Genomic DNA, 26,609 nt, shown 5'->3' with positions numbered 1-26,609 from the left:
TAACCAATAACTCTTAAACACAATTATGCAAATGATGGCCAAATCCCACTACAGCTCTTCAAAATAAATTCTTCCAACTCTGGTAAGCCTATAATATCTTGGCAGGTCAATCAGAAATATAATGTCTCCTGACACAATATATGATATGTGATACAATATGCAGTTCACTATAGTATAACACATTACCTAGACTAGCTAAAAAGATTTAAGTTGAATTAATCAAACCTTTAGATCTACCTTTTAGTCTACAGATAATGCCAGAGATAGAGAGACAAGGTAAATGAAACCACAAAGAAGCAAGCAGACAAGTCTAGAAGGTGGATATTCTGTAGAAGAGCTGGTCTAGTTCTTCAATTTTGTCAGTGTTATGGAAATAAAAAAACCCTGCTAGATTCACAACAAATAAATGGACATAACAATCAGATGAAACTTGTGGTCCTGGGCTAGATTATGACTTGGAAAAAAAAGGCTTTAAAGAACATTTTGGGGCAACTGGGAAATTCTGAACATGGACTTGATTATTAGATAAAATGAACATATATTGATATGGAAAGGTAGAAATAATGTTAACTAAAAAGAGAAGATTATAAAATAGCATATACAATTTGCTTTCATTTAAATAAAACCTATACATATATGTAGAAGAAAAAAATCTGTAAGAATATATTATAAGATTTCTATTTCATTCTTTGGGTGGTACAAATGTGGCATAAATATGATAATACATAAAGTGTTTGCTTCCTTGTATTTTCTAACTGCTTTGCAATAGTTAAAGGTTATTTTAATTTTATGGCTTTCCTGGTGGCTCAGACATGCAACACAGGAGACCCACGTTCAATCCCTGGGTCAGGAAGAGCCCCGGGAGAAGGAAATGGCAATGCACTCCAGTATTCTTGCCTGGAGAATTCCATGGATAGAGGAACCTGGTGGGCTACAGTCCATGGAGTCACAAAGAGTTTTTTAATCTTAAAACCTCTCAGAGAAACCTGTCACTTAAAGGAACGTTTTGAAAAGGAGTAATTATCCCTCAAGTGACTTGTTTTATAATAATGAATTACCATAGCTTATATGGAATAGGGTACATGGCAGTGCCTTACTGTTTGTTATAGCAGCACCTGACTATAGTCACATATTTTCTCATCTAAAATATGTTAACAGTTCATACAAAAAGAGTAGAGAGGTCTAATTAGCTTTGTTTAAACCCCGGGCCACTCCCAGAGGCCAAAAGCTCTGAGAATACTCACCGTTCCCGTAAGCCCAGTCATCATTCATGCGGTGGCGTACTTTCTGATAAATGGCTGACATGGTTTTCATGTTGCTTTTCCTCCACTGGCGCCCCAGGTACTTGGTCTGTATTTTCAGCAGCTTCAGCACATAAAGTTGCAGCATGGCCTGTTTGACCTTGAGGGCCCGCTTTAAGATTGGAGCAGATTTAAATACTACCAGCATCTGTCCATTTAAAGAGGGGTAAGGATGAAGAAGATAGATAAGGATCTAATGTTTCCTGGAATTTCCAACTCACAGATAAATTAAGCTGAACAGGTCTAACCTCAGACTACCATGGGGAGCTTTGGGAAATCTATAGTCCAGGCTCCATTTAGACTTACTCTTTAAGAAAAGAAAGGAAGCACTCAATTTACATTTCACAATTCAAAATATCTAATATTCAAAGGGTCAAAAAATTTTGTCAGCCACACATGCCATTTCTACGGTTACCAGTGTATCTTCTGGAGGTGATTGTATATATGTGTACATTACTTTTATTAACAAAAATGATAGCAAAGACATACCCTCTCACACTGTTCCATACCTTGATTTTTACTTAACAATATAACTTGAAAATTATTCCAAAGCAGTATAGAACTGTCTCATTCTTTTTAATGGTTGTATTTACATTCTACTATAACGACGTACCATAAATTATTTAAACAGTTGGTATTAATGAACATTTATGTTGCTTCCAATCTTTGATGATTACAAATAATGCTGCAGTGAGTAATCTTAGATGTATCATGACTATAACGCGTGACTATAATCCAAAAAACAATGCTAACTTCCTTACCAGAGCTGCCCTGAGGGAGGGTCCATATTCGGTTCCCCGAAAAGAAATGGATTGGGAAATAATTACAAAATAAGTGCCTAGAATTAGGAGGTTCCAAGTCTTACGGAGCATTCAGTGTCTGTCTATAGAGCTCACAAAGCAGGAAGTCCATATTTATTAAAAATTTAAAAAATCCAGTTAGTGGACACCATGATCTGAAGTCCTACTCACCATGGTTCTCGAATGCTTCCATTTGGTCAGTTTATTGAGCAGCCTCAGGAGATTGATGCAGGAAAAGAGGTTTCTCCAGCAGAATTGGTTGTTGTCTCCAGCTTCCTGTAATAAGGCATGTCCATCATTATCTCATGGGGCTTCCCTGGTGGCTCAGATGGTAAAGAATCTGCCTGCAATGCAGGAGATCCAGGTTCACTCCCTGGGTCGGGAAGATCCCCTCGAGAAGGGTATGGCAACCCACTCCAGTATCCTTGCCTGGAGAATTCATGGACAGACGAGCCTGGCAGGCTACAGTTCATGGGATTGCAAAGTCAAACACAACTGAGCAACTAACACTGAGAGAGCATTATCTCAACCCTTCACGGATCATAGCCTTGTTGTGGTGAAGGGGCTTGCATAACTCAATGAAGCTATGAGCCATGCCCATGCGGGGCCACCCAAGACAAACGGGTCACATTGGAAAGTTCTGACAAAACGTGGTCCAATGGAGAAGGGAACGGCAAGCCACTCCAGTATTCTTGTGGTGAGAATCCCATGAACAGTATGAAAAGGCAAAAAGATATGAGACCTGGGAAGATGAGACCCCCAGGTTAGGTGTCCAACATGGTAAGGGGAAGAGCAGAGGGCAATTATTACTAATAGCTCCAGAAAGAATGAAGCATCTGGGCGAAAGTGGAAACGACCCTTAGTTGTGGATGTGTCCGGTGGCGAAAGTGAAGTCTGATGCTGTAAAGAACAATATGCATAGGAACATGGAATGTTAGGTCCATGAATCAAGGTAAATTGGATATGGTCAAGCAGGAGACAGCGAGAGTGAACATCGACATTTTAGGAATCGGTGAACTAAAATGGACAGGAATGGACGAATTTAATTTGGGTGACCATTACATCTACTACTGTGGGCGAGAATCCCTTAAAAGAAATGGAGTAGTCCTCATAGTCGACAAGAGAATCCAAAATGCAGTACTTGGGTGCAATCTCAAAAATGACAGAATGATCTTGGTTCGTTTCCAAGGTAAACCATTCAACATCACAGTAATCTAAATCTATGCCACAACCACTAATGCTGAAGAAACTGAAGTTGAATGGTTCTGTGAAGACCTACAAGACCTTCTAGAACTAATACCAAAAAAAAGATGTCCTTTTCATCATAGGGGATTGGAATACAAAAGTAGGAAGTCAAGCAGTATCTGGAGTAATAGGCAAGCTTTTGGCCTTGGAGTACAAAATGAAGCAGGGGAAAGGCTAACTCAGTTTTGTCAAGAGAACACACTGGCCATAGCAAATATCCTCTTCCAACAACACAAGAGATAACTCTATACAGGGACATCACCAGATGGTCAACACAGAAATCAGATTGATTATATTCTTCGCAGCTGAAGATGGAGAAGCTCTATACAGTAAGCAAAAACAAGACCTTGAGCTGACTGTGGCTCAGATCATCAGCTCCTTTCTGCAAAATTCAGGCTTAAATTGAAGAAAGTAGGGAAAAACCAATGGGCCATTCAGGTATGATCTAAATCAAATCCCTTGTGATTATACAGTAGAGGTGATGAATAGATTTAGGGGTTGGATCTGGTAGAAAAAGTGCCTGAAGAACTATAGACAGAGGTTTGTAACACTGTACAGGAGGCAGTGACCAAAACTGTCCCAAAGAAAAAGAAATTCAAGAAGGCAAAGTGGTTGTCTGAGGAGGCTTTACAAATAGCTGAAGAAAGAAGTGAAAAGCAAGGGAGAAAGGGAAAGATATACCTATCTGAATGCAGTTTCAGAGATTAGCAAGGAGAGACAAGAAGACCTTCTTAAATGACTAATGCAAAGACGTAGAGGAAAACAACAGAATGGGAAAGACTAGAGAGCTCTTCAAGAAAATTTGAGCTATCAAGGGAACATTTCATGCAAGGATGAGCATGATAAAAGGAAATAAATGGTAAGGACCTAACAGAAGCAAAAGGAATTAAGAAGAGGTGGTCAAAAAACACAGAAGAACTACACAAAAAAGGTCTTAATTACCTGGATAACCACAATGGTGTGCCTAGAGCCAGACGTCCTGGAGTGTAAAGTCAAGTGGGCCTTAGGAAGCATTAGTACGAACAAAGTAAGTGGAAGTGACAGAATTCCACCTGAGCTATTTCAAATCCTAAAGATGTGCAGCACTGATAAAGTGCTGCACTCAATATGTCAGCAAATTTGGAAAACTCATCAATGGTCACAAGACTGGAAAAGGTCAGTTTTCATTCCAATCCTAAAGAAGGGCAATGCCCAAAAATGTTCAAACTATCATACAATTGCTTTCATTTTGAATGCTAGTAAGGTGATGCTCAAAATCCTTCAAGCTAGGCTTCAGCAGTATGTGAACCAGAACGTCTAGATGTACAAACTGGGCTTAGAAAAGGCAGAGATACCAGAGCTCAAATTGCCAACATCCACTGCAACACAGAAAAAGCAAGGGAATTCCAGAAAAACATCTACTTCTGCTTCATTGACTATGCTAAATCCTTTGACTGTGTGGATCACAACAAATTGTGGAAAGTTCTTAAAGAGATGGAAATACCAAACCACCTTACCTGTCTTCTGAGAAACCTGTATGAAGATCAAGAAGGAACAGTTAGAAGCACACATGGAACAACTGACTAGCTGAAAACTGGGGAAAGAGTATGACAAGGCTGGATACTGTCATCTCTTTTATTTAATTTATATGAACAGTACATCATGTGAAGTGCTGGGCTGGATGAATCATAGGCTGGAATCAAGACTGCCAGGATGAATCACAGGCTGGTATCATCAGATACGCAGATGATACCACTCTAATGGCAGAAAGTGAAGAGGAACTAAAGTGCCTCTTGATGAGGGTGAAAGAGGAGGATGAAAAGCTGGCTTGAAACTCAATATTCAAAAAACTAAGATCATGGCATCCAGTCCCATCACTTCTTGACAAATAGAAGGGGGAAAAGTGGTAACAGTGTCAGACTTTATTTTCTTAGGCTCCAAAATCACTGTTGACAGTGACTGAGGCCATGAAATTGAAAGATGCTTGCTCCTTGGAATAAAAGCTATGACAAACTTAGCATATTAAAGAAGCAGAGATATCACTTTGCCAACAAAGATCCATATAGTTAAAGCTAAGGTTTTTCCCATAGTCATGTACAGATGTGAGGACTCGACCATAAAGAAGGCTGAGTGCCAAAAAACTGATGCTATTGAATTGTGGTGCCAGAGAAGACTCTTGAGAGTCCATTGGACGGCAAGGAGATCAAACCAGTCAATCCTAAAGGAAATCAACCACGAATATTCACTGGAAAGACTGATGTTGAAGCTGAAGCTCTAGTATTTACTTTGGCCACCTGATACGAAGAATCAACTCACTGGAAAAGACTCCGATGCTGGGAAAGACTGGAGGCAAAAGAAGAGGGTGGCAGAAGATGAGATGGTTGGATAGCATAACTGACTCAATGGACATGAATTTGAGCTAACTCTGGGAGACAGTGAAGAACAGGGAAGCCTGGTACCCATGGGGTTGCAAAGAGCTGAACAGGACTTAGTGACTGAACAACAACAATCATTATCTCAACACCTACAAGGCTTTCCTTCCCAGAGTCTGGAAGTCACGGTTGGTCAGTTCAAGTGAAGCCTTCCATACGAAATGCTACCTCCTTTCCGTCCCACTCCTCACATCCTCCCTTCTCCTCAAGGCACGCAGTATCCTTCCTCTGAAAACACACAGCTGGAAGACACAATCCTGGAAGACTGTACCGAGAGCAAGTACTGGTTAGAAAGATGATATATGAACATAGGAATATCATCTGAGCAAGATTTCTCGTGTAGCTTTCTGCTTTAGGATCAGAAACGAGATGACAGAATTTTACCCCCATATACTTTGCATTTATGTAAGCTATGTTGGTAATTGCCAAGAATTATTCTGGCAGATTTCAAACAGTATTGGATGGATCTGATATTCATTACAGTTAATTAAAAAAAATCAACCTCTGCCCTCCTTTATCAAACTATATTGCATTAAATTACTTAATTCTCTAGCATGATTGGAAAAATGGCAGATGGTTAATTTGAACCAGGTGTTTCTCTTGAATGTTTCTTGATAGCTTGTGAGAACCCAACCAGATGGATGTCAGATCAGAAACAGGTAATTACTCACAGAAACATCTTTCAGGGACAAAAATAAGAGTCTTTATGGATTCTGGGGCTCGTAAATATATATTGGTATCAGAAGCTACATGAATCAGTTAACATATATGGTGGTCAGACTAACACCTTGCAAGTTCCTCATGTCTTCAGTGTGAGAGGAGAATGTAGAAGTGAGGAATCAGCAGAAGTCAACTGCTTTCTGGTGAGTGGAAGATTACCCCCAACATACACAAATGAATCTGAAGCAAGCACGGTAGACATACATCAACTGTGAGATGAACAGCCAACACTGGTAAGGATATTAGGCTCTCCTAAAAACAAATAATACTGAGGATCAAGAGGTTGCAGGGAAACTTTTCAGAAATATTGTTTAGAAATAATGTTCTCCCAGGATGTTCCCTGGTGGTCCAGTGGTTAGGACTTGGCATGTTTACTACAGGGGCCCAGGTTCGATCTTGGGTCAGGGAACCAAGATCAGGCAAGCCACATGCAGCGGTCAAAATAATAATAACAAACAATCTCTTTCCTCTAGTAAATGTTCAATATTGTGTTTAGAACCGGTCCCATGAAAACCACCTGTTTTGTTCTAAAAGAAACTTCCGTGGGAGTTTTCACTCAGGTGCATTAGTTAATCTGGCTTGCCCAAAAACCAGATCAGGTTTTATAGATGTTACATCTTGTGTGGCTAACAGAGGAGACAGACTTTTATATGCTTATTTTTTAAAATAAGAAGCAGTGAAACAAAAAACGTATGGGAGAGGTAAGTATATTTCCATTGTGAGCCTCCTTTATCCTGACTTCTAATATGCATAAAAGACTTGCATTCCTTATGGAGTACGGAAATAGCGGCCTGGTCTTGTAGAAGCAGCCCTGGAATGGGCACCAGGACACCTGGGTCATGGCTTTGACCCTGGCTGTATCATCTCAGGTAAGTAATTACCCTGTAAGAGGTTGAACTAAGATAACCTTTAAGATCATTTTAGCTCTGATCATTCAATAATTCTGTGGCTTACCTTCTCCAGCTGGCTTAAAAGTTTAAAAGTTTTGAGTGACAGAATGTTGATTGTGGCTGCCTTTTCCTGAGAGCTCAGTCTCAAGAGTCCTAAGAGCTGCCCTAGTTCCCCCCTGAAGGCAGTCTCACCCGCCCAGGGCCTTGCTCTCCTTTTGTTCTAATGATGCTTCCCTGATGTCTGTAAGTAGTCCCACTTCTGGCATCATGGAGCGGGCATCGAAAGCATACATACTGGTCAGTGGCTCACCCAGGCTTGTCTGTTTTGTCAGAGCCTTGCCCAAGCCTTCTCCCTTCTTCCAACCCAACAAATTATTTTTTCCAGAAAGCCTTTAGGTCTGTGAGTACCTATTTGGATTTGCCAGTCTGTCTGTCCTTTTTTTTTTTTTTTAGCTCTGTTATTCTATTTATTTTCTGGCTGCACAGATGCACAGAGTGGCATGTGGGGTCTTACTTTCCTGACCAAGGATCAAACCTACACCCCCTGCAGTATAAGGGCAGAGTCTTAACCACTGGACCACCAGGGAAATCTCTAGATTTGCTGGTCTTGAAGATTTTTTAATGTTCATTTAAGGCAGGTCACCTTTCTTTCTTTTTTTAAGAACTCAGCATATTAAGTAAGATGCAAACTTCTGTGGGGGGATATATTTTGTGAACAGCAGCACTTGGCTGGCTATATTCTCTAGTTCCTGGTACTTAACAGTATTCAAAGCAAGAACTTAACTCACTTCCAGCCAGCTAAAATTAAAAAAGAAAGTATTTGCCCATGTTCCACTCTCACAAATAAATATTTGTTTGCATACACCTTTGGTCTAAAGATTCAGTTCAGCAATCACATCCTACCCTTTCAGAGCATTTCTAAGGCACAAGGGTTCTGTTCTCCAAGATCCATCCACAGCTCTGCTGAGTGAGCCAAGCCAAACAAAAACCCAGGCTTATGCCAATTAAGTGGATAATTAACTCATGAGGAAAGGAAGAACAGAGTGTTTCTTCCCTTCGCACTGAGATCAGATTGGTAAGAATCTGAGCACTGAAAGAGACTTGACTGTTCTAGTCCGATTCTGTTATCCATAGAAGCAAAACCTGAGACTCAGAAAGAGGAAGGCGGTTTGGCTAAGGTCACATGGTAAGCACCCCAACCAGGGCTTAAACCTAGATTTTCAGTACTCACTGAATTCTAACACTCTCTTTAGTTACTATTCATCTTCTGATTGCACTTAAGGAATTCCAGACATAATTACTAAAATAAAGTATGGTTTGACCTCTTACTTTCTCAGATTCTTTCAGACCTAGTGGTAGAGAAGCTCTTTCTTATGTCCTACTGTAATTCTTACTTCAAACAAGCAAAACCAACAACAAAAAAACATTGAGGTTTCCTACCTTAAAGGGGAGTGACTGAGCCTTTAAAGAAATGCTGCAAAGTGTTAAATGTAATCTAACTTAAACCTTCTCAACAGGTTTTGTTTTTTTTCTCTTAAAAATATTTATGTATTTGGTTCTGCTGGGTCTAGTTGCAGCACTTAGGATCTTTAGTTGCAGCATGTGGGATCTAGTTCCCTGACCAGGGATCAAACCCAGGCCCCCTGCATTGGGAGTCTTAGCCACTGGACCACCAGGGAAGATCCTTAACAGCTTATTAAAGTCCCAAAGTAATGACACTACTTTCAAATTGAAAACCAGCTCTTCACTGAGAAACTGAAATTGTTTATTTTTTTAAAGAGTAAAAAAGTTTACTGAAAGGAAAAGTACATGTGGAAAGGCTCATGGGTGAGTTCGGAGAAAGAGTGTTGCACCTTTGGGAAATTTAAATCCTTTATAAAGGGGCAGTTCTCTGTGTCTTTGTCTTCCCTCAGGCAAGAAATTGAAATTATTAATAGTAACTTATCTGTTTTATAATGAATCTAGAATTCTATAGCCTAAGGAAAGCTGATGCTCATCTAATTCTAATGTCTCTTTCTTTTATAGATGAAACTCCTACAGCCTACAGGAAACTTGCTCAAGATCACTTAAAGCTGTAGTGGCAAAGCCCAGTCTGTCTGCCTTTTCTATATTACAAACTCGGGTTTTTCATACCATGTCAGTCCTGCAGTTATTTGAACCTATTTACAAAAATATTTGTGAAGTTATAATACTTAGTGATTGAAAATTCACAATAATAGTCATTTCTTGGTAAATGATTCTTTTAATTTCTTTGTTATGGTTCACATAACTGAAAATGAAATCCTATTATTAGCTTACATCTTCTTTTCCCACATTGTTTTAGAATAACTTTATCATATGAATTTCCAACAATTAAGTTCCTGCTAGATTAAGGGCCTAGATCTAGGTATAATAAGAGTTATTATTCTTAAAAGTGATGTGAGGAGGTGTGGAGGAAAAGAAAAGAAAATTTCAAAGTCATCTGGGAAGCTTTAGCAAACTATTTGTGCTTTGAGGAGGAATCTAGGAATGTGAGTTTAAAAAAAGAAAAGTCACCTAGCACTCATTACAGAAAGGGTGACAACCAGGAAAATTGAAAAAAATGCAAAAACAAAACAAACAAAAAAAACAACCCACCATTTATCCATGGTTCTTCTTTTGTATAACTACCTCATGGAAAATGGATGTATACCTTATGATACGTTCACATTTGATCTAGAATAGAGAAACAATAATGCTAATTGCATTGCTGGTTTTAAATAGTGACAGTGAATGTAAAAACAAAGACTTTTTTAAGGAGGTCATAAATCACTGGCTAAATACTGCCTAAAAGGAATTCTAGAGACCTTAATACCCGAACATAAATGAAACAAAAATGAAAACAATAACACAAAAATCTTCTGGAATATCTGTAAATATCTGGGTTAGAAACTAATACAGAAAAAGAGAAAATAATAGAGATAGATGAAAGGATCAAGCATTTAAATTTAAGTGATATGAACATATTTGTATAGGTATTTCCGAATATAAATCAAACCCAAATTTGAGGAATTTTGCGATGAAGTACCTTTTAAAAATTAACTTAGGCCTTCCTTGGTGGTCCAGTGGCTAAGAAATTGCCTGCCAATGCAGGGGACACAGGTTTAATCCCTGGTCTGGAAAGATCCCACATGCCAGGGGACAATTAAGCCTGTGCATCACAATTACTGAGCCTGTGTTCTAGAGCTTGGGAGCTGCAACTACTGAGCCAAAGGTCTAGAGCCTGCGCTCTGCAACTAGAGAAGCCACTGCAACGAGAAGCCTGCACACCGCAACTAGAGAGCAGCTCCAACTCGCCAAAACTAAAGAAAGCCCGAGCGCAGCAGCAAAGACCCAGTGCAGCCTAAAATAAATAACTTTTTTTCAAAAGAACTTAATAATTTCACTTGCTTGATCTAAAAGGAAATGTCAATTATTTCTTTGCAAATGGCCAGGTCATGTAAATTCTGACCCTCTGCTTTGGATAACACTTCACCACTCCACCTGTTTCTTTATGAGCAGAGGGTAAGACTGGGCAAAATACTAAGAAACTTCTAGCTCTGATACTCATTGACTTCAAAATACACTGTATGTTGTATGTTTATTTAGAAATTATAAATGTATTGTTGTAATAACATGATATAAAGTACACATAAAGTTTAAAGGATATTAATAAATATAAAAGATCTAATATATTTCACTCCTAAAGCATCATGTTACATACCTATTTTTCATACCATTGCTCAAAACAACCACCCAGATGCTGAACATCCTACAATACTTGTTGAAGCCATACCCCCTGCCTTCGCTAGCAACCTCCTTCCAAAGATCACACCTAACTTCCATACAGTCATATGTTCATCATCCTTTTCTTATATTTGGGATTTAATTTTAATTTTTTCCTAGTTTAGTGGATTGAATTTGAACATAGACTTTTGGAAATTTAGAAACTGTAAGCCTTCCTGTGCCAGGGGGTGAGGAAACTGTTCATTACATAGGTAAAGATGGCCTATTGCAGAGCTAGATATTTTTACAAAATGAAAATTTAGAAATTAATGTGCCACTAACTTTGCCTTTATTTCATGTCTATGATATATGTAGTTTGGAGAAGGAAATGGCAACCTGCTCCAGTGTTCTTGCCTGGAGAATCCCAGGGATGGCGGAGCTTGGTGGGCTGCCATCTATGGGGTCAGAGTTAGACACGACTGAAGCGACTTAGCAGCAGCATATATGTAGTTAGAGTTCCAAATGAGGTTGAACTCAGCTCAAACTCAGAAAACTGAAAAAATATGAATCAAGACTACCTTAGCCAAGTAACTTCACTTCTAGGAATCTATCTTAAGGAAGTAATCAGAGATAAGGTCAAAGATTCATGAGCAAGGATATTCATTTTGGAGTTATAGGAAGAACACTGTAATAAATGCCCAATAATATGAAACGATCATTTTTTAAAAAATTAAGTAGTGCAATATTATGTGCAGCTATGTGAATGGAAACATGTAGAGTCCTTGTTTTCTTAAATATGTGTGTGTATGAGTGAATATATATATATGAAAGTGAAAGTGAAGTCGCTCAGTAGTGTCCCAACTCTTTGTGACCCTATGGACTGTAGCCTACCAGGCTTCTCAGTCCATGGGATTTTCCAGGCAAGAGTACTGGAGTGGGTGGGTTGCCATTTCCTCCTCCAGGGGATCTTCCCGACCCAGGGATCGAACCCGGGTCTCCCACATTGTAGGCAGACGCTATACCCTCTGATACATGGTTAACTGCAACCAAATATTAACATTGGTTATATACAAGTAGTTTGGGCTTCCCAGGCGGTGCTAGTGGTAAAGAACCCACCTGCCAATGCAGGAGATGTAAGCGACATGGGTTCAATCCCTGGCTCAGGAAAATTCCCTGGAGGAGGGCATGGCAATCCACTCCAGTATTCTTGCCTGGGGAATCCCATGGACAGAGGAGCCTGGTCGGCTACGGTCCAGAGGGTCACAAAGAGTCGGACACAACTGAGCAAATGAGCATGAGCACAAGCACGCACAGATGCAAGTAGTTTAATAAGGGTATTTTTATTTTCTTTCCTGTATTTCCTCAGTTTTCTTCAATATATATCAATTTTAAAGTCATGGAGGGGGACTTGAAATGTTATTTAAAGAAAATACTAGGTACTTAAAATGCGAGTATGCCGTGCTTACAATTAATTCACTGAGCCTGAAAAAAAGATATAAATCATATAAATACTAGTCCTCTCTGAGGACAGAAGCCATTAGTTTAGATAAACAAACCACTGTATTGAGGATCTATGTGAAGTAAACTAGCTAGTTAAGTCCATGACTGGGCTCAGGGACGTATTTCTAAAAAATAAAAAATCTGCGGTTACCAAATGAAACCACCAGGTGCCACTGTAGCTTCACAGAAAGGAACAGAACACCTAGCATGAATCTGTTTTTCATTATGAAAAGGTACGTGCTTTCACCCCCTCTTAGATAACAACAGTCTTCTCAGAGGCATAACAATTATTTCAATAATTTTATGTTCATATCCCAAAAGGTCAATCGGAAGATATATAAAAGTATTCTGTTGCTAAGTCGCTTCAGTCCTGTCCAACTCTGTGCGACCCCAGAGACGGCTGCCCACCAGGCTCCCCTGTCCCTGGGATTCTCCAGGCAAGAACATTGGAGTGGGTTGCCATTTCCTTCTCCAATGCATGAAAGTGAAAAGTGAAAGGGAAGTCACTCAGTCGTGTCCGACTCTTTGCCACCCCATGGACTGCAGCCCACCAGGCTCCTCCATCCATGGGATTTTCCAGGCAAGAGTACTGGAGTGGGGTGCCATTGCCTTCTCCGATATGAAAGTATAGTTTCCATCAATCCCTAGTTATGGGATTGAGAAGGTGACTGTGTTTTGAAATACCCTATTCACAGCAGAGTTTTAATGCTATCCGTGCACCACTGTTTCTGTTCGGAAGGGCAGTCCTCATTTCAGCCTGAATGGTGGGGCTGCATGTCTCCACCCTGGCTCCTTACTTTCAATTACTTTTAACTTCTCCACCTATAAAGCACTGATGACAAACTCATACAGTTGTTTTAAAGATTGAATAACATCATAAACAGGATTAGACAACTCGTTACCTCTCTCTACAGAGGTTAAGAAGCTCCCAGCTTGCTTGTCTGCTGAGGCCATATCTAAAAAAGACAGGGAATCTCTGCTCTGGTGCTTAAAAAGGTGCTAGACGTGGTGTCTTGGGACATGGCTCTTTCTCTCATTCAAGGTCTGTCGGCTATGAGGAGTGGACCTGACAAGTCACTTCATCCCTCAGGTTTCTCATCTTTGAAATATGGGGTTGGGCCAAATGCTTCTCAGGTCCCCTCCAGTCACAAACATCATGGTTCTGTAAAACCTGTGCCACACAAGGTGCCACTGTACTTTTTGCACAATGAAGTTTTCTGATGTGACATTGTGCAGGTATTAAAAGTTGGGGACAGGGGGTTGGGGCACACACAGGTGCCATCATCTGACCATTTACTAAGCTCCTTTCATGTACTGAACATGGCGCTAGATTCTGGGGTTATAAAAGAAGGATGCTACTATCTCTTCCTTCAAGGAGTTTTCAGTCAAATGGAAATACAGATACAGATAAACAATTCCAGTGCAACAGGGTACGGGGATGGGCTGAGGTACACCGAAGGAGCTGCAGCAACAATACATGAGGAGGTAGATACTTGATTTCAACGTGCTACCTATCAGTCAGTTTCATGGGATTCAGAAGGACTGAGGGACTTTTCTGATTTGCCTGGAACTGCTTCTGGCATGAGAAACTTTCTGGGTCATCCTTCTGTGGCCATATTGAATTTTGCCTCAGAAAGACCCAGCCAAGTATTTTCTGAAGTACACACCCGAGGGTTTATATAACCTTATGAAAATGAGACAAGCCTGTGACACAGAAGAAAGACAATTAGGCTAGAGCAGCAGAGATGCACCTGCCATTCAGCACAGCTGTTCACACTGTTTCAGCCCCGTTATCTTTCTAAATTCCCTCTCCTCCTCAGTGTTTTTCACTGACCCTTTTCTCTACAAAATGCTATGTTCAGCTTTTCCAAATCTTCTTGACTGGGTCAGCAGATCCAAGCCCCCACTACCTCTGTGCTCTTGCCAATATGCTTTTATTCATCTAAGACTCCCAAACCAGGGCATGAAGGGGCTAGAGAAGAAAAGGAAGAGCAAATGCCAACCTCTGCCACCTGGCAATTTCAAAGGCTACCAAATCCCCATTTGCTTACCAGGCTCTCTGTAGTAAGCTCCGGCAAATCCTGGATGGTACAGCATGGGTAATCCAGGACCGAGATGCTGCAAGATGCAGAGATAAGAACAGGCTTTAGGTAAATGGCAAAGGCAGCAAATGGCTACATCCGAAAGGGCAGACGGTTATTGCTCTTCAGCTAGCCCCATCTATTTCCAGAATTGCTTAGTGACTTCAGCTGAAACTGAGGGTTCTGGTGCCAGGCACCTCCAGATCCAGTCTCCTCTCCTCATAGCCATGAGAAGGACTGACAGTTCTTTCAGAGGCAAGAGAAAGCAGAGAAGGCACCTCGGTATAGCCACCTTTCTTTTCTGTTCCTTAAAGAAATACGTAAGCTCGTATGCATTTGTGTTTCTGTGTTTAAGTGTATATTTGTGTGTATGTAATTGTGTGCTCAAAGATGTTGCCCAAACTCATCCCACTTTACACATTATCGACTGAAGGATTTTTGCAGAAACTAATGCCTGTGGCTGGCGATTTGTTATGAAGGTGAAGTGAAACGCCTCTAGTCAGTAACGTTAAGGTAACAGAAAGATTAATATGTCTCTGGTCAGTAAGTTAATAACAAGCTGTGAGAATGAAGACCTCTCCTGTGTCTTACCAGATGTTTTTGAAAGCCAGGACCTCTGGGGAAAAACCACAGAAGCCAATCCAAGAGGAAGCCTGAGACAGAGGCAGCTTCCTGCATCTGGGCCCATCTAGTAGCTCAAGGATGGTAACCGCATCTGCTCCCAAGAGACACTGGGGGACCGCAAGGGAGCTGGAGGCTCTGTGGTGAGCCCAGGGAGACAGGCATGAGTCAGCAGGGGAAGGAACCACCGCATGATGACGGGGCCCCGGCCACTCCAACTGACAGCTCTTTCTTTCCTCCTCCCTTTTTCGTGGGTACAATGCAGCATTTAGACTAGCTAATCTAATCTTTAATGCTCTTTCTGCTTCTGACATTCCATGAGGTTTGTCTTTAAAAAAAAAAACAAACGAACTTTTTTGGCCAGGCTGAGGGGCATGTGGGATCTTAGTTCCCCGACCCAGGGATCAAACCTGTGCCCCCTGCAGTGGAAGCGTGGAGTCCTAACCACTGAACCACCAGGGAAGTTTCTTTTTTTTTCCTCCCATGAGGTTTTTTTTTTTTTTATTAATTTTAATTGAAGGGTAATTACTTTACTCCCATGAGGTTTTAAACACCAATCCACTCCAGTTAGAATAACTGGACATGGATAAACGATGTTGGCAAAACATAGGATATAAAGAGGAATATGGGGCTCCTTGGACCTCTTCTATATTTCAAAGTTAAAATTTCTATCCAAGCAAAAGGCAACAATTTATTTGACTAGAAATGTTGACCTTCGTCCAAGAAACCTCCAAAGATAACCTAAGGGAATCAGGGTAGGAGAGGAAAGGGCCGTGGATGTACCTACTAGGTTCTCCCAGGGTTGCCAGTTTCACACTGCGGGATAGAGATTTTAGGATAAAGATTCCTGGCTGGCTAATCTACTTATCTACCCACTTTCTACTGACAAAGCCCCATGGCAAAGGAGGTACTGGCAACTGGGAAATGAAGGTGGGGAATCCAAGATGGATTTGTTTCAATCTCATTGTATAAAATTCATCAAAACCCAAATTCTACCCTAAGGGGGCATAAAGTTCCAAGTTTCTAGTATATCTAGATTGTAAGAGCTATGAGGAAACTGCAGTAGCAAGCTGAAGGTGCTCAAGTTCTTGAGATTATGCAATAGAAAAGCTCATAAGTAACACATAAGAGGAACCCTGTACCCAGACTGATATCAGCAAACAGTGCAGTTTGGTACTACCACTCTTCCAGCTCCAAATGGAACCCGAAGGACACCTATTGGATTGTCTGCCCCCTACTTCTAGGCCCACAGTGTGGGGGCACCAAGTTCCTGAACCCCACTCCTCAGCCACAGTTATTGATCCAAGGGTGGACCTCTAACCCTGGGCATGTGGAATAGGGATCAAGAGCCAGTTCAGTCTCTGAAGTGGCACAGGAGCATGTATAGCTCAGGTGAGCATATTTTCACTAAGTGGCTTAGACATATTTCACTTAGTTGCTCAGTTGTGTCTGACTCCTCTGTGACCCCATGGACTGTAGGTGGCTTGCCAGGCTCCTCTGTCCATGGGATTTTCCAGGCAAAAATACTAGAGTGGGGCCATTCCCTTCTCCAGGGCATCGTACTGACCCAGGCAGGGATTGAACCTGGGTCTCCTGAATTGCAGGCAAATTCTGGCTTAGGAAGCAGACAAAACTATTTGTCAGTGAGAGAGGAAAAGTTGGAGCGGAGGTGCAGAGGCTGAGTGGCCACAGATTGGAGGCACATGGCCCCCTGGGTTCCGGGTGCCACAGACTGACCTTGAGGCCCAGAGCTGCACCTGGGGTGTCCGAGGTTCTTCAAGATGATAAACCACCCATTTCCTCCTAACAAATCCCCGTTCTGTGTGAGCTGACACACACAGGTGCCTTCATGAAGCTGTGGCTCTTCCCCAGCCTCACCGACACTTTCAGTTTCCCCTGGTGAGCAACTAGCACGTCCTAAGTGCCATTTTTAAGGGGCAGAAGTCTCTTTGTAGTGAGGATAAACCCATTCTCTAGTGCTTCCTCCAAACAGGAAAAGTAAAGCATTCTCATTTATGTTTATCCTAACTAATGCTTATAAAAGTTTATGATAGAGTCAGAGCAGGTATTATTTTCACTTTAAAGATGAAGATACTGTGGCTCAGAAAAACAGTCTTACACTTGAGATGACACAGCTGGCAAGTGGCAGATCCAGGTCAGGAATCCAGGTCCTGTGACTTTGGGCTCTGTGTGTGTTTTAAGCTACACAGAAGTAGGCTGTCTCTCCAGGGTGGAGTTTCTGGCAGTGCTGACAGACTGTGGGGCCAACATCTCCTAGCCCCTCTCCAGCCACCTCAAGTGTCACGTCAGCCTTCTTCTATTTTAGGAAACTTGCCTCTGGTAAAGCACTTCTGGTCAATTCTACTGATTAACATGCTTCCGGTTTTTGTGTAAGCAGCAAACTGAGGAACAAGGACCTACTCTGTTAACCCCCCAAGTCCCCACTTGGCTGGAGCAAGCCATAGCAACTGTGATTTAACCCTGCCTCTTCTAACTTAAAGGGTCTCTCTGGTGTGCTATCCTTAAGTAAGTCAATTAATCTTTCTGAATTTGTTTCCTAACTGATGAAATGGGAATAAAACTTGTTGTGATATGTCTTAGCACTGATGAGAAGATTAAATGAAATAATGGACGTGAAAATACTGCAGTTTTTAAACTACAAATTGATCTATCGAAGTAAGGGTCTACTGTTTACCTTAAATTACAAATTCTGCATAACCCTTTACAAAATTAATTCAGTTTATGATTTTTACTAAAATCAGGCCAGCTGCTTCACAAAATAACATTTTTGGATCCTTCTGCCACAGGGCTGAAATTTATCGGTGCAGCTTCTTTTGAGTTATGGCATTACAGTTTTCAAAACTATTAAGTTACAAATATCTTTGTGAAGAGACCAAATCATACACCCCACCAGTAATACCTCAAGAAAACTAAATTTGACAGTGACAGCTCTAAGACAGAAAGGACCAGGGAGAATGGAAAGGCGGCTCAGAGACAAAATTATTTCTCAATCCCCAAACAGCCTTTTGAAATAAACCTGTCCAGAGTCCTTACCCGTTTTTGGCAGTGATGTAGGACAAGATATTTTGATTGAAGAACTTCAGGATCAATGGGATGCAGTTGGCAAATACCAAATGTTGTGATACATATTCAAACTGAATTAAAAAATCAAAGCAGAAAGGAAGCTTATTTGGGGGAGAATAGAAGGTCTGTATGAAAAATAAAGAGGCAAGTACAATTCTGACAGCCATTCCTAAGAATAACCACTGTCCACTTGTGTTAACAGTCTTCCTGTCTGGGACGTGGGGAGAGCCATCTTCAGCCAGCCTAGCCTACATAGAAGGGACCAGTCTGCAGTGTGTGTATGTTGCAAGCGCCTGACCAAAAGCACAAAATGTACACAAGCCAGAAAGAAAATCCCACTCCAGATAAACAGAAAGAATAGCTGTGAGATTTGTTCCTAAGCCCTACAGGAAAAGGAAGGCTCCCCAAGGGAGTTGCCTTCCATACCAAAGCTCTGGCTCACAGGGTTTCAACTGTGATGGATATGCCAGGAACAGGTGCAGCCCAGCAACTGTTGGCATCACTCAGTCAGGATGGATACGGTGTGTGGTAACCAAATGAACCACTGGAGTGTGGGCTCCAGGGTGGGTCTGGTTCACTGGACTAGCCCCTATACTTAGAATATCAGTATTTTAATGAATCAACAAGAGTCCTTCAGTCAACAGATAATGCACTAAGAATAAGTCCAAGATCTTTTTGATGGGTGAAACAATAGAACATAGCGCTCCACTTTGCTCTCTTGAATTTGGATGGGGTTTGCTTCCAGGAAGACCTACTGGGGCAGTGTCATGCAGCTGTGTCATCTGGCTTTTGCCCATGATACACTGAAGAGCATCACACACAGTTTGTCTCCAGAATCTAAACTACTCTAAGTGTAGAAACTGGTTGAAAAAGCACAGAACTTCAGTGTTTTAAATCCTTTAGCTCTTACTGATTCCTGATCACCAAAAAATAGCCATGGCAGCACACTCAGCTGCCCTCTCCCAAGGTGTATGGCTAGAGGTGAGGAGTCAGCTTGTGTTGCCCAGTTCTCTCTTCTGCTCAAATATCTTCTCCCTGGCAGCTGACCCAGAGTATTTTGCAAAGCCTCAGGTGCAGGAGCCAGTACAAACCTACCGTCAAGTGATGGGAAACATCTTTCAGTTTGAGACACGTCTGTAGCCTTGTCAGGACACACTGACATGTACTGGCAAGGCCCATCAAGCCACCCACCTATCTGGCTGTTGATCCACATACTGCCCACCAAGAGAAGCAGACAGAAGCACACATAGGCAGATCTCTTTCTACTAGGAGCACTATTTCTCACTCATCCCTCCCTACTCCTCCCAGCCCTGCTGCTGCTCTGCAAACACTGGTAGAGGTGTGTGTCCTCGGGATACCCTAACACACTACAAGATGTCTCTGAATGCACTGAAGTGGATACATATCCAGGTTGTACAGATGAACCTGCCATGGACACAGACTCTGCAGGGCCTCCCTGCACGGAGCTCCTGCTGTTTTAGCAGCAAGCTCGGTTCTGACTTCTCAGGAGGAATGGGACAGAGCCTCTGTGCAAGAGTGAGAAGCTCCACCTCCTCTCCATGTCTCACCGCAGGGAACACTCACTCACTGCCCCCATCTTCTCCTGTGTCTTGGCAACACCCACAGCACCAAGTCCAAACTCCGTGGCATGGCAAACATTGCTCTTATGGCAGGTTCTTAACCTCTTTTAGCCTCAGTGGAATAAAGTAAGACCCACCTCGCAGGGTTGAGAGACTTTGATGAGATCCCAGATGAACCGCTTGGAGAGTTGGCCACAGTGTAATTACTCCCTAACCGTGCGCTGGCTCAGGTTTCGCTGTCTGCTCCCCGCCACCCTCTCCAGCTTCGTGTTACCATCAGAGCTCCCCGTCTCCCTCTACCTCATGCAGATCTCCAAAAACGTTTGATTAGTTTCCAAACGTTTGATTAGTTTCCCTCTCCCCCTAGCAGTTTCACACACCAGCTTTTCTGCTTTAAATGCTTCCTGCCATCATTCCCTGACAACTCCTGCACCCTGGCTAACAAGTTTTCCATAGAACTCAGGTTAGGAGTCACAGCTTCTCCACCTCAGGCTGGATTAGGTGTTTCCAAGGCAGCCAGTGCTTACCTGTAACACAGCACTTATCACTCCATAATTGCCTACCTTACATCTGTATCCTTTATAAAACTTCAAAGCCCTTACGAGCTAGAGGATGCCTTATATAGGAGTCTATCTCAAATGTTAGAAGAGTGCTTCACATACAGAAAAGTATGCTCAACACTCCCCACTCCCCCTTTTGGTGGCATGCTTGAGTCCTGTCTTCCATTGCTTCAAAGCTGGCTGGGCATATTCCCAAGAAGCTAGGGATTCCTACCTACGACCCCTGGATAATGTTCAAAGGACACAGACATTTGCCACTTTCTAGGACAATTCCCCACCTCGTGCCCCAAGCTTGTGCAACACGTATCTGAATTTCGTAAGACAAAGAACGATGCTCTGCTGGACTCCAAGGCCCTTGTGTTCTTCCTTTGGACGGCAGGACCAGGAGGACACCTGAGGGGTGTGGAGAAGTGCTCTGAGCTGCTCACCTGGTAGACGTGGTTCAGTTTGAAGTGTTTGAGGAGCAGCAGGAGCAGGGCAGAGATGCTCTTTACAATGATCTCCTTGTGCCTGTTCACATCGATGCCCAGCTTCATGCTTTGGAGAACAGTGATGCTACAACAGGGAAAGGAAGAGTCAGTGCAGAGGGTGGCCTTAGAGAGAGGCCTACGGGGACACATACAATACACACCAGTAAGCCAGAACCTGAGACACCTGAGCTGTGCTAGGAAACCTCCAGAGTTCCCACTTGTGAGTCTGTCTGGAGAAAAAAGTTCCTCTGATACCTTTGTGTCTCTCTCGCCTTTGGCAAGCTTGTCCCTTAGCAATGTCCACTCACATACACATGCAGCCAGTGATGTGGCCCTCCAGACCCTCAGTTCTGGGCTCAAAAGAGCACAGAGAGAGCACTGCAGTGGAAAGGGGCTACTGGTGGCAGAGAGATCTCCTTGGAGACAATCCCTGTAAGTGTTAACAAGGTGAGGCAGGGATGAGAGAGACTCTGCAGACAAGAGAGTGAGTATTACCAGCTGCCCCCACTGAAGCACTTACGGCATCTCCTCAGGCAGGACGTCTGCCAGGATATTGATAGAGTCTGTCTTAGCCTTGGAGGTGGGGGCTGCAGCCAGTAGAATCTTTAGCAGAGCAATCTGGGAAGCAGAAAACGAGGAAATCTACCCCATTCAACAAGGCTATCCTTCCACAACTCAACAGCTCCAAGAGAAGTGTTTGAAATCCTTGCTCTAAGTCCTTTACTCAGTAACCAAAGCTCCCTACCTCCGGAAGGGCAAACTGGTGCCCAGTCCTGACAGGCCTGCCTGGGAGGCTAAAGAGCCTGAAGAGATGTGCTTACAGACTGTTCTGCATCAAGACTGCTCTTTCCAAAGAGGATGAGAGAAGGAGCAGAGAGAGTGGGGGCAATGCCTAGAAATTAGGTGGGAGGGAAAGGCAAGATCCACCCCTCCCCCACCCTCTTCCTTCCTCTCCCTCAGACCATCAGCATCCTCCCCTGGTAGACTGAGGCCAATTAGGACACCGGAGGCCACCTTGGAGGGACTAAGGCACTTACTCAGGAGAGGCCCCTGGTGCATCCTTCATGGAGCCTACCCCATTCCCTACCTCTCCCAAACAAGGACTTGGAGGTAGAGACAAGTCCTCCTTCCTCTGGGAGGAGCCCCAAGGGGAGATCAGAATTCTGAAGTGTCAGAGAACACCACCTGGTGGGTGAAGGCTCAGGAAGCAAACTCAAGTGACAGAGGGCTCAACTTAAAAGGGCTCTCTGCCATCTCTCCCTTGCAGCTGAGAATCTCTCACAGCCCGGACTCGGCCGTCTCCTTACCATGTACTGGGGGAGGCTATACAGCATGCCCTGATAGAGGATTTCGCATGGTGTCTCTGGTACCACCTCTTCCCCCTGCAGCAAGAAAATACACGGTTTGCCCAGATCATTTTCCAGTTGACCAAAATCTATCTTTCCTTGGCTGTGGAGGATGGCAGGACAAGAGCTTCATACCCGAGCTGCGTTCATGAGTCACTGCAGGACCTTGGGTCAGTTACTTTCCCTCTCCGAGACCTAATCTCCTCTTTCAAGGATCAGAGAGCTGGTCTGGATGACCTCAGAGCGCTCTTCCAGCCCTGAGAACCTATGATTTTAGTTGCCCCGTTATCTGGAATCCATCCAGAGTTCTTTCTATATCGCTTTCCAGGTCAGAGTCAGAACTCCCACTGAGGATTTGGTTCATACTAGTGCTGTGCTGTACATAATGGGCTTAAGTCAGGCCACAGATATGCCTGGGACACTGGAACTGACACCCCACACAGAGGCACTTCCTATGGCATCAATCTGAGGCCATCTGAAGGAGGCTCTGAAGCCAGGGAGGAGAGGTGGATGACTGCACAGAAAGGGTTAATACAGGCCTGCAGAAGCAGTGAGCAGGGAAGAGTTTAGGAGGATGCTACTTCCTTTGCTTCTCCATTACCCTCTACGACAGCCCTGCTTTCGGACCAGCCCCTTACGCGCAACTCTGTCCTTGTGGTGACCCCATTTAAGTCCTTTATCAGAGTGGGGAGACAGGGGCCTCTAGTGCTCAAGAGGCTACTCAGGCCACTGTCACCTTTGGCCAATGCAGTCCGTCTTCCCCCAGGTCACCCTGTGACATGACAAGGGTCACCACCACGAGACCCCGAGGTAGGGAGGGATAGCCAGACCCCTTCTATCCCACACAACGCTGCTGCTGCTTAAATGTACACAAGTCTTAACATCCTGGCGACCCTGCATGTTTATATTCTGCTTTCTAAAAGGCCTATTTCATACATTCTCCCCTCTCTTCAAACCAACACCCTCAACCCACAGCCCCTCAACAGTTGCTGACCCTACTTCTCAGTTAACGGACAAAACAGAAGCAATCAGACAGGCACAGCCTTATCTTCTCAACACCAAATCTACCAGAGTCTCTACCTTCCCATGTGCCATGAAGGATGAACCGGGTACTCCTATCAAAGGCCATCTGCCACTGGTGCTCACATCCTTTTGTTTTGTTGAGTGCTTCGGTTCTGTAATTATCTTTCTCCTGGATCATCCCTCTTAGGACATAAACATACTCCAGTATCTCCTTTAATAACACTATAAAACATTCCCTTGACCCCACATTCTCCTTCAGCTACCACCCCATTTCTACCTTCCTTTTCACAATAAAATTTCTGTGTGGTTTGTCTATGTTGACTAAGCTGACCTCCTTTCTTTACATTCCTTTTCCAATACACTCCAACGAGGCTTCCAGTCCCACCACTTCCCTTGAGATTGCTCTTATCAAGGTCACCAGTCATTTCCACGTTGCCAAAGCCAATGGGTACCTCAAGTCTTATCAAGCTCCATTTGTCAGCAGCATTTGACACAGCTGATCACCTCCTCCTCCTTGAAAGGCTTTCTTTTCTTAGCTTCTGTGGCATCATACTCTCCTGGATTTCCTACCCTCTCACTGGGTGTTTTTCTTACTCCTCTTTCCTGGCTCATTTCCTGGCCCATCCCATCCTCAACATACTGGTGTGCCCCAGAGCTTGGTGCTTGATCCCATCCTCTTCTCTCTCTCCTTCCTCCTCAGGTTACCTCAGCAAGTTCCATGGCTTTTAACACTGTCCATGAGCAAACAGTTTCCAAATTTATTTCTCTTAGTCAGTCCTCTCTCCTAGAACTCTAGGCCCATATATCTAATTGCTTGGCTGCTCTACATGGGTAGACATCTAAAACTCAGTACAACCCAAATAGAACCGTTGAAAAAACAGAACCCCTGGGAATTCCCTGGCAACCCAGCGGTTAGTACTCTTGTACTTTCACTGCTATGGGCCTTGGTTCAATCCCTGGTTGGGGAACCAAGATCCCAAAACCTGTGCAGTATTGAAAAAAAAAAGGAAAAATAGGGGAAAACACATTTCAAAAAAGGAAACAGAACTCATCTTGACAAACTGTAGTTACTCTTTATTTTTTTTGGATGCACTGAGGCAACATGCAGAACTTCCCCAACTGGGATCGAACCTGTGCCCTCTGCAGTGGAAGCATGGAGTCTTCACCACTGGACCACCAGAGAAGTCCAAACTGTACTTATTCTTGATTGCCCTTTATGTCTCTGTATCCACATCCAACAGAACTGCAACTCTTGTCAGCTATACCTCCAAAATACAATCCCAGTTCATCCCCTTCTCCCTATCTCCACAATTTCCTCTTGTTCAGTCGTTAAGCTGCGTCAGACTCTTTGCGACCCCATGGACTGCAGCATGCACCATAATTACTACCTTGGTCTAAAACACCATCATCTCTCATCTTGATCATTTTTAGTTTCCCAGCCTCCCTGCTTCAACTCTTTCCTCATCAAGCCTTTACAAAGTAGCCAAAGCTTTTTTAAAAAGATAAATCAGATCATGTCACTCCCATTTAAAATCTCCGAAGGCTTCCCTTTGTCATGTCAATCAACTTCAAGCTCCCTATCTTTGCTTAAATGTCCTGTGTAAAGTGGCCCCAGGCCACCTCTGACTCCGTCTCATACAACCCTCATTCCCGTGCTCCAGCCATAACAGTCTTCATTCACTACTTCTAACACTCAGCTCGCTCTCACCTTGTTAATGAGGCTGTTCTCTCTGCTTGGAATGCTTTTGGCCTTGACGTTCTTATGGCCAGCTCCTTCTTGTACCTTAGATCTTGGTTAGCTGTCACTTCTCAGAGGTTGACATACCCTGACTGCCCAAGCTAAAGTAGTCTACTACATGGTATGTGACTCTATTTCAATTTTCTTAACTGTATCTACCATTCTCTGAAAATCTTTGTTTCTTAATTACTATTGTTTTTCTCCAACTTTATTGTGAAAGTAGAGACTGTGCTTGCCTAGTGTGCAGTAAGAGTCCCACAGCAAGCATACAAGTTCTCTGACAGCACTGCAGAGACTTCCCCCTGTGCAGGCTTTCCCTGGACTCACCAAAGACATGGGGCACTTCTCCAGCTCCTCCTCATTCTTGATCTGAACATCTGCGATGGAGACGTACTTGTGCTGGGAACACAAGATGTCAGCAAGGGGCTGAGGGCCTTGATCACATGTGTACCAGCCTCTTGCTTAACCTCCCCAATGACGAGGAAGTGCCCTATTTATGGGTCTGTCACCTCAAATAAACCATGCACTCTTTGAAGGCAGGAGCCTTACTCACCTTTGCATTATGAACATCAGCAAAGTTCTTTAATACAGTATTTTCATTTATTTCATATTTCCACATTGGATGGGCAGCAAATACCTTAGCATCTACCTTCAACCAAAGTGCAAGGAGAAGAAAAGATGAAGCCCAGGTCTAGGGCCACTGCTCTGAGAGCTCTGCTGCAGATGCCTGTATATGTGTGCATGTGTGAACGGAGTGATGACGACAAGGTGAGGCTGGGCTCAAGCAGGGAATAGACTACTCTTACTCATCCTCACACACTCTCTGGATACAAAGCAGACTGCTACTTGATCCTGGGCCTGCGGAAGCTACTGAGCCTCTAAGCAGTGAGAAGTGAGAGGAAAGGAAGTGATAAGTGGGAAGAGGGAGAGTAGGGTGGGAGGAGGGAAAAGCAATGAGAGAAGAAAGGATAACTTTTTCATCCATCTAAATGTAGGACACTGGATAGGTAGGTAGAGACCTGACTTTTTAAAATCTGTTTGGCCAAAACCCTTGCAGAGGAAATACAGAATAACAGGTTTAGAACATGGCTAGTGGAAGAGCCCCACCCAGGACCCAGGACCCTACTGGGGGTCATTCAGTTTGTATTGATGGGTCCCTATCTCTGAAGACTGACAGCCCAACCTGCTTACCTGCTTGAGGGTCTTCACACTCTCGTGGATGGGCCTGGGTAATCCAACCAAAGTATCTGTATCCCTGTGAACACAAGATACATAAAGGTCAGAAGTACAGAGAACTACCGATACTCCTGGAGTCATGCGGACCAGGCCACTTTCACCATCTGGTCGCCTGGATCTTTCTCTGCAAGTTATCAGGTCCCTCATTGCTTCAGGACACAAAAAGAACAACGGTACAGAGAAGAGCCTCTGTAACTTAGGATTTCTGTACAGTCTAGTGGGGACTCACTTTGTCTGGGAGTAGGTTCCTATTTAAAGGGCACGTTGCCCAACAACACTT

At 43.2% G+C, this 26,609-nt stretch overlaps 1 protein-coding gene across 5 annotated transcripts in view; it reads right to left on the bottom strand.

The window, feature by feature from the left end:
• Positions 1-26,609, bottom strand: part of STRIP2 (striatin interacting protein 2) — a 47,134-nt gene that overhangs the window by 3,881 nt on the left and 16,644 nt on the right. For 4 of the 5 annotated variants that reach the window (XM_052638540.1, XM_052638539.1, XM_052638542.1 and 1 more), the window contains 9 exons: positions 26,285-26,348; positions 25,421-25,492; positions 22,294-22,368; positions 21,507-21,604; positions 20,945-21,071; positions 18,347-18,447; positions 14,642-14,708; positions 2,273-2,377; positions 1,245-1,449 (listed from right to left, as the gene is read on the bottom strand). In XM_052638540.1, coding sequence (XP_052494500.1) covers positions 1,245-1,449; positions 2,273-2,377; positions 14,642-14,708; positions 18,347-18,447; positions 20,945-21,071; positions 21,507-21,604; positions 22,294-22,368; positions 25,421-25,492; positions 26,285-26,348 — 914 coding nt within the window. The remainder of the gene's footprint in view (positions 1-1,244; positions 1,450-2,272; positions 2,378-14,641; positions 14,709-18,346; positions 18,448-20,944; positions 21,072-21,506; positions 21,605-22,293; positions 22,369-25,420; positions 25,493-26,284; positions 26,349-26,609) is intronic. The other variant, XM_052638541.1, reaches the window with a different exon arrangement.

Source organism: Budorcas taxicolor, chromosome 4 (genome assembly GCF_023091745.1).
Source record: "Budorcas taxicolor isolate Tak-1 chromosome 4, Takin1.1, whole genome shotgun sequence".
Taxonomy (NCBI): domain Eukaryota; kingdom Metazoa; phylum Chordata; class Mammalia; order Artiodactyla; family Bovidae; genus Budorcas; species Budorcas taxicolor.
Note: the sequence above shows the minus strand (reverse complement) of the source record. Positions and strands in the feature narration are given on the sequence as shown.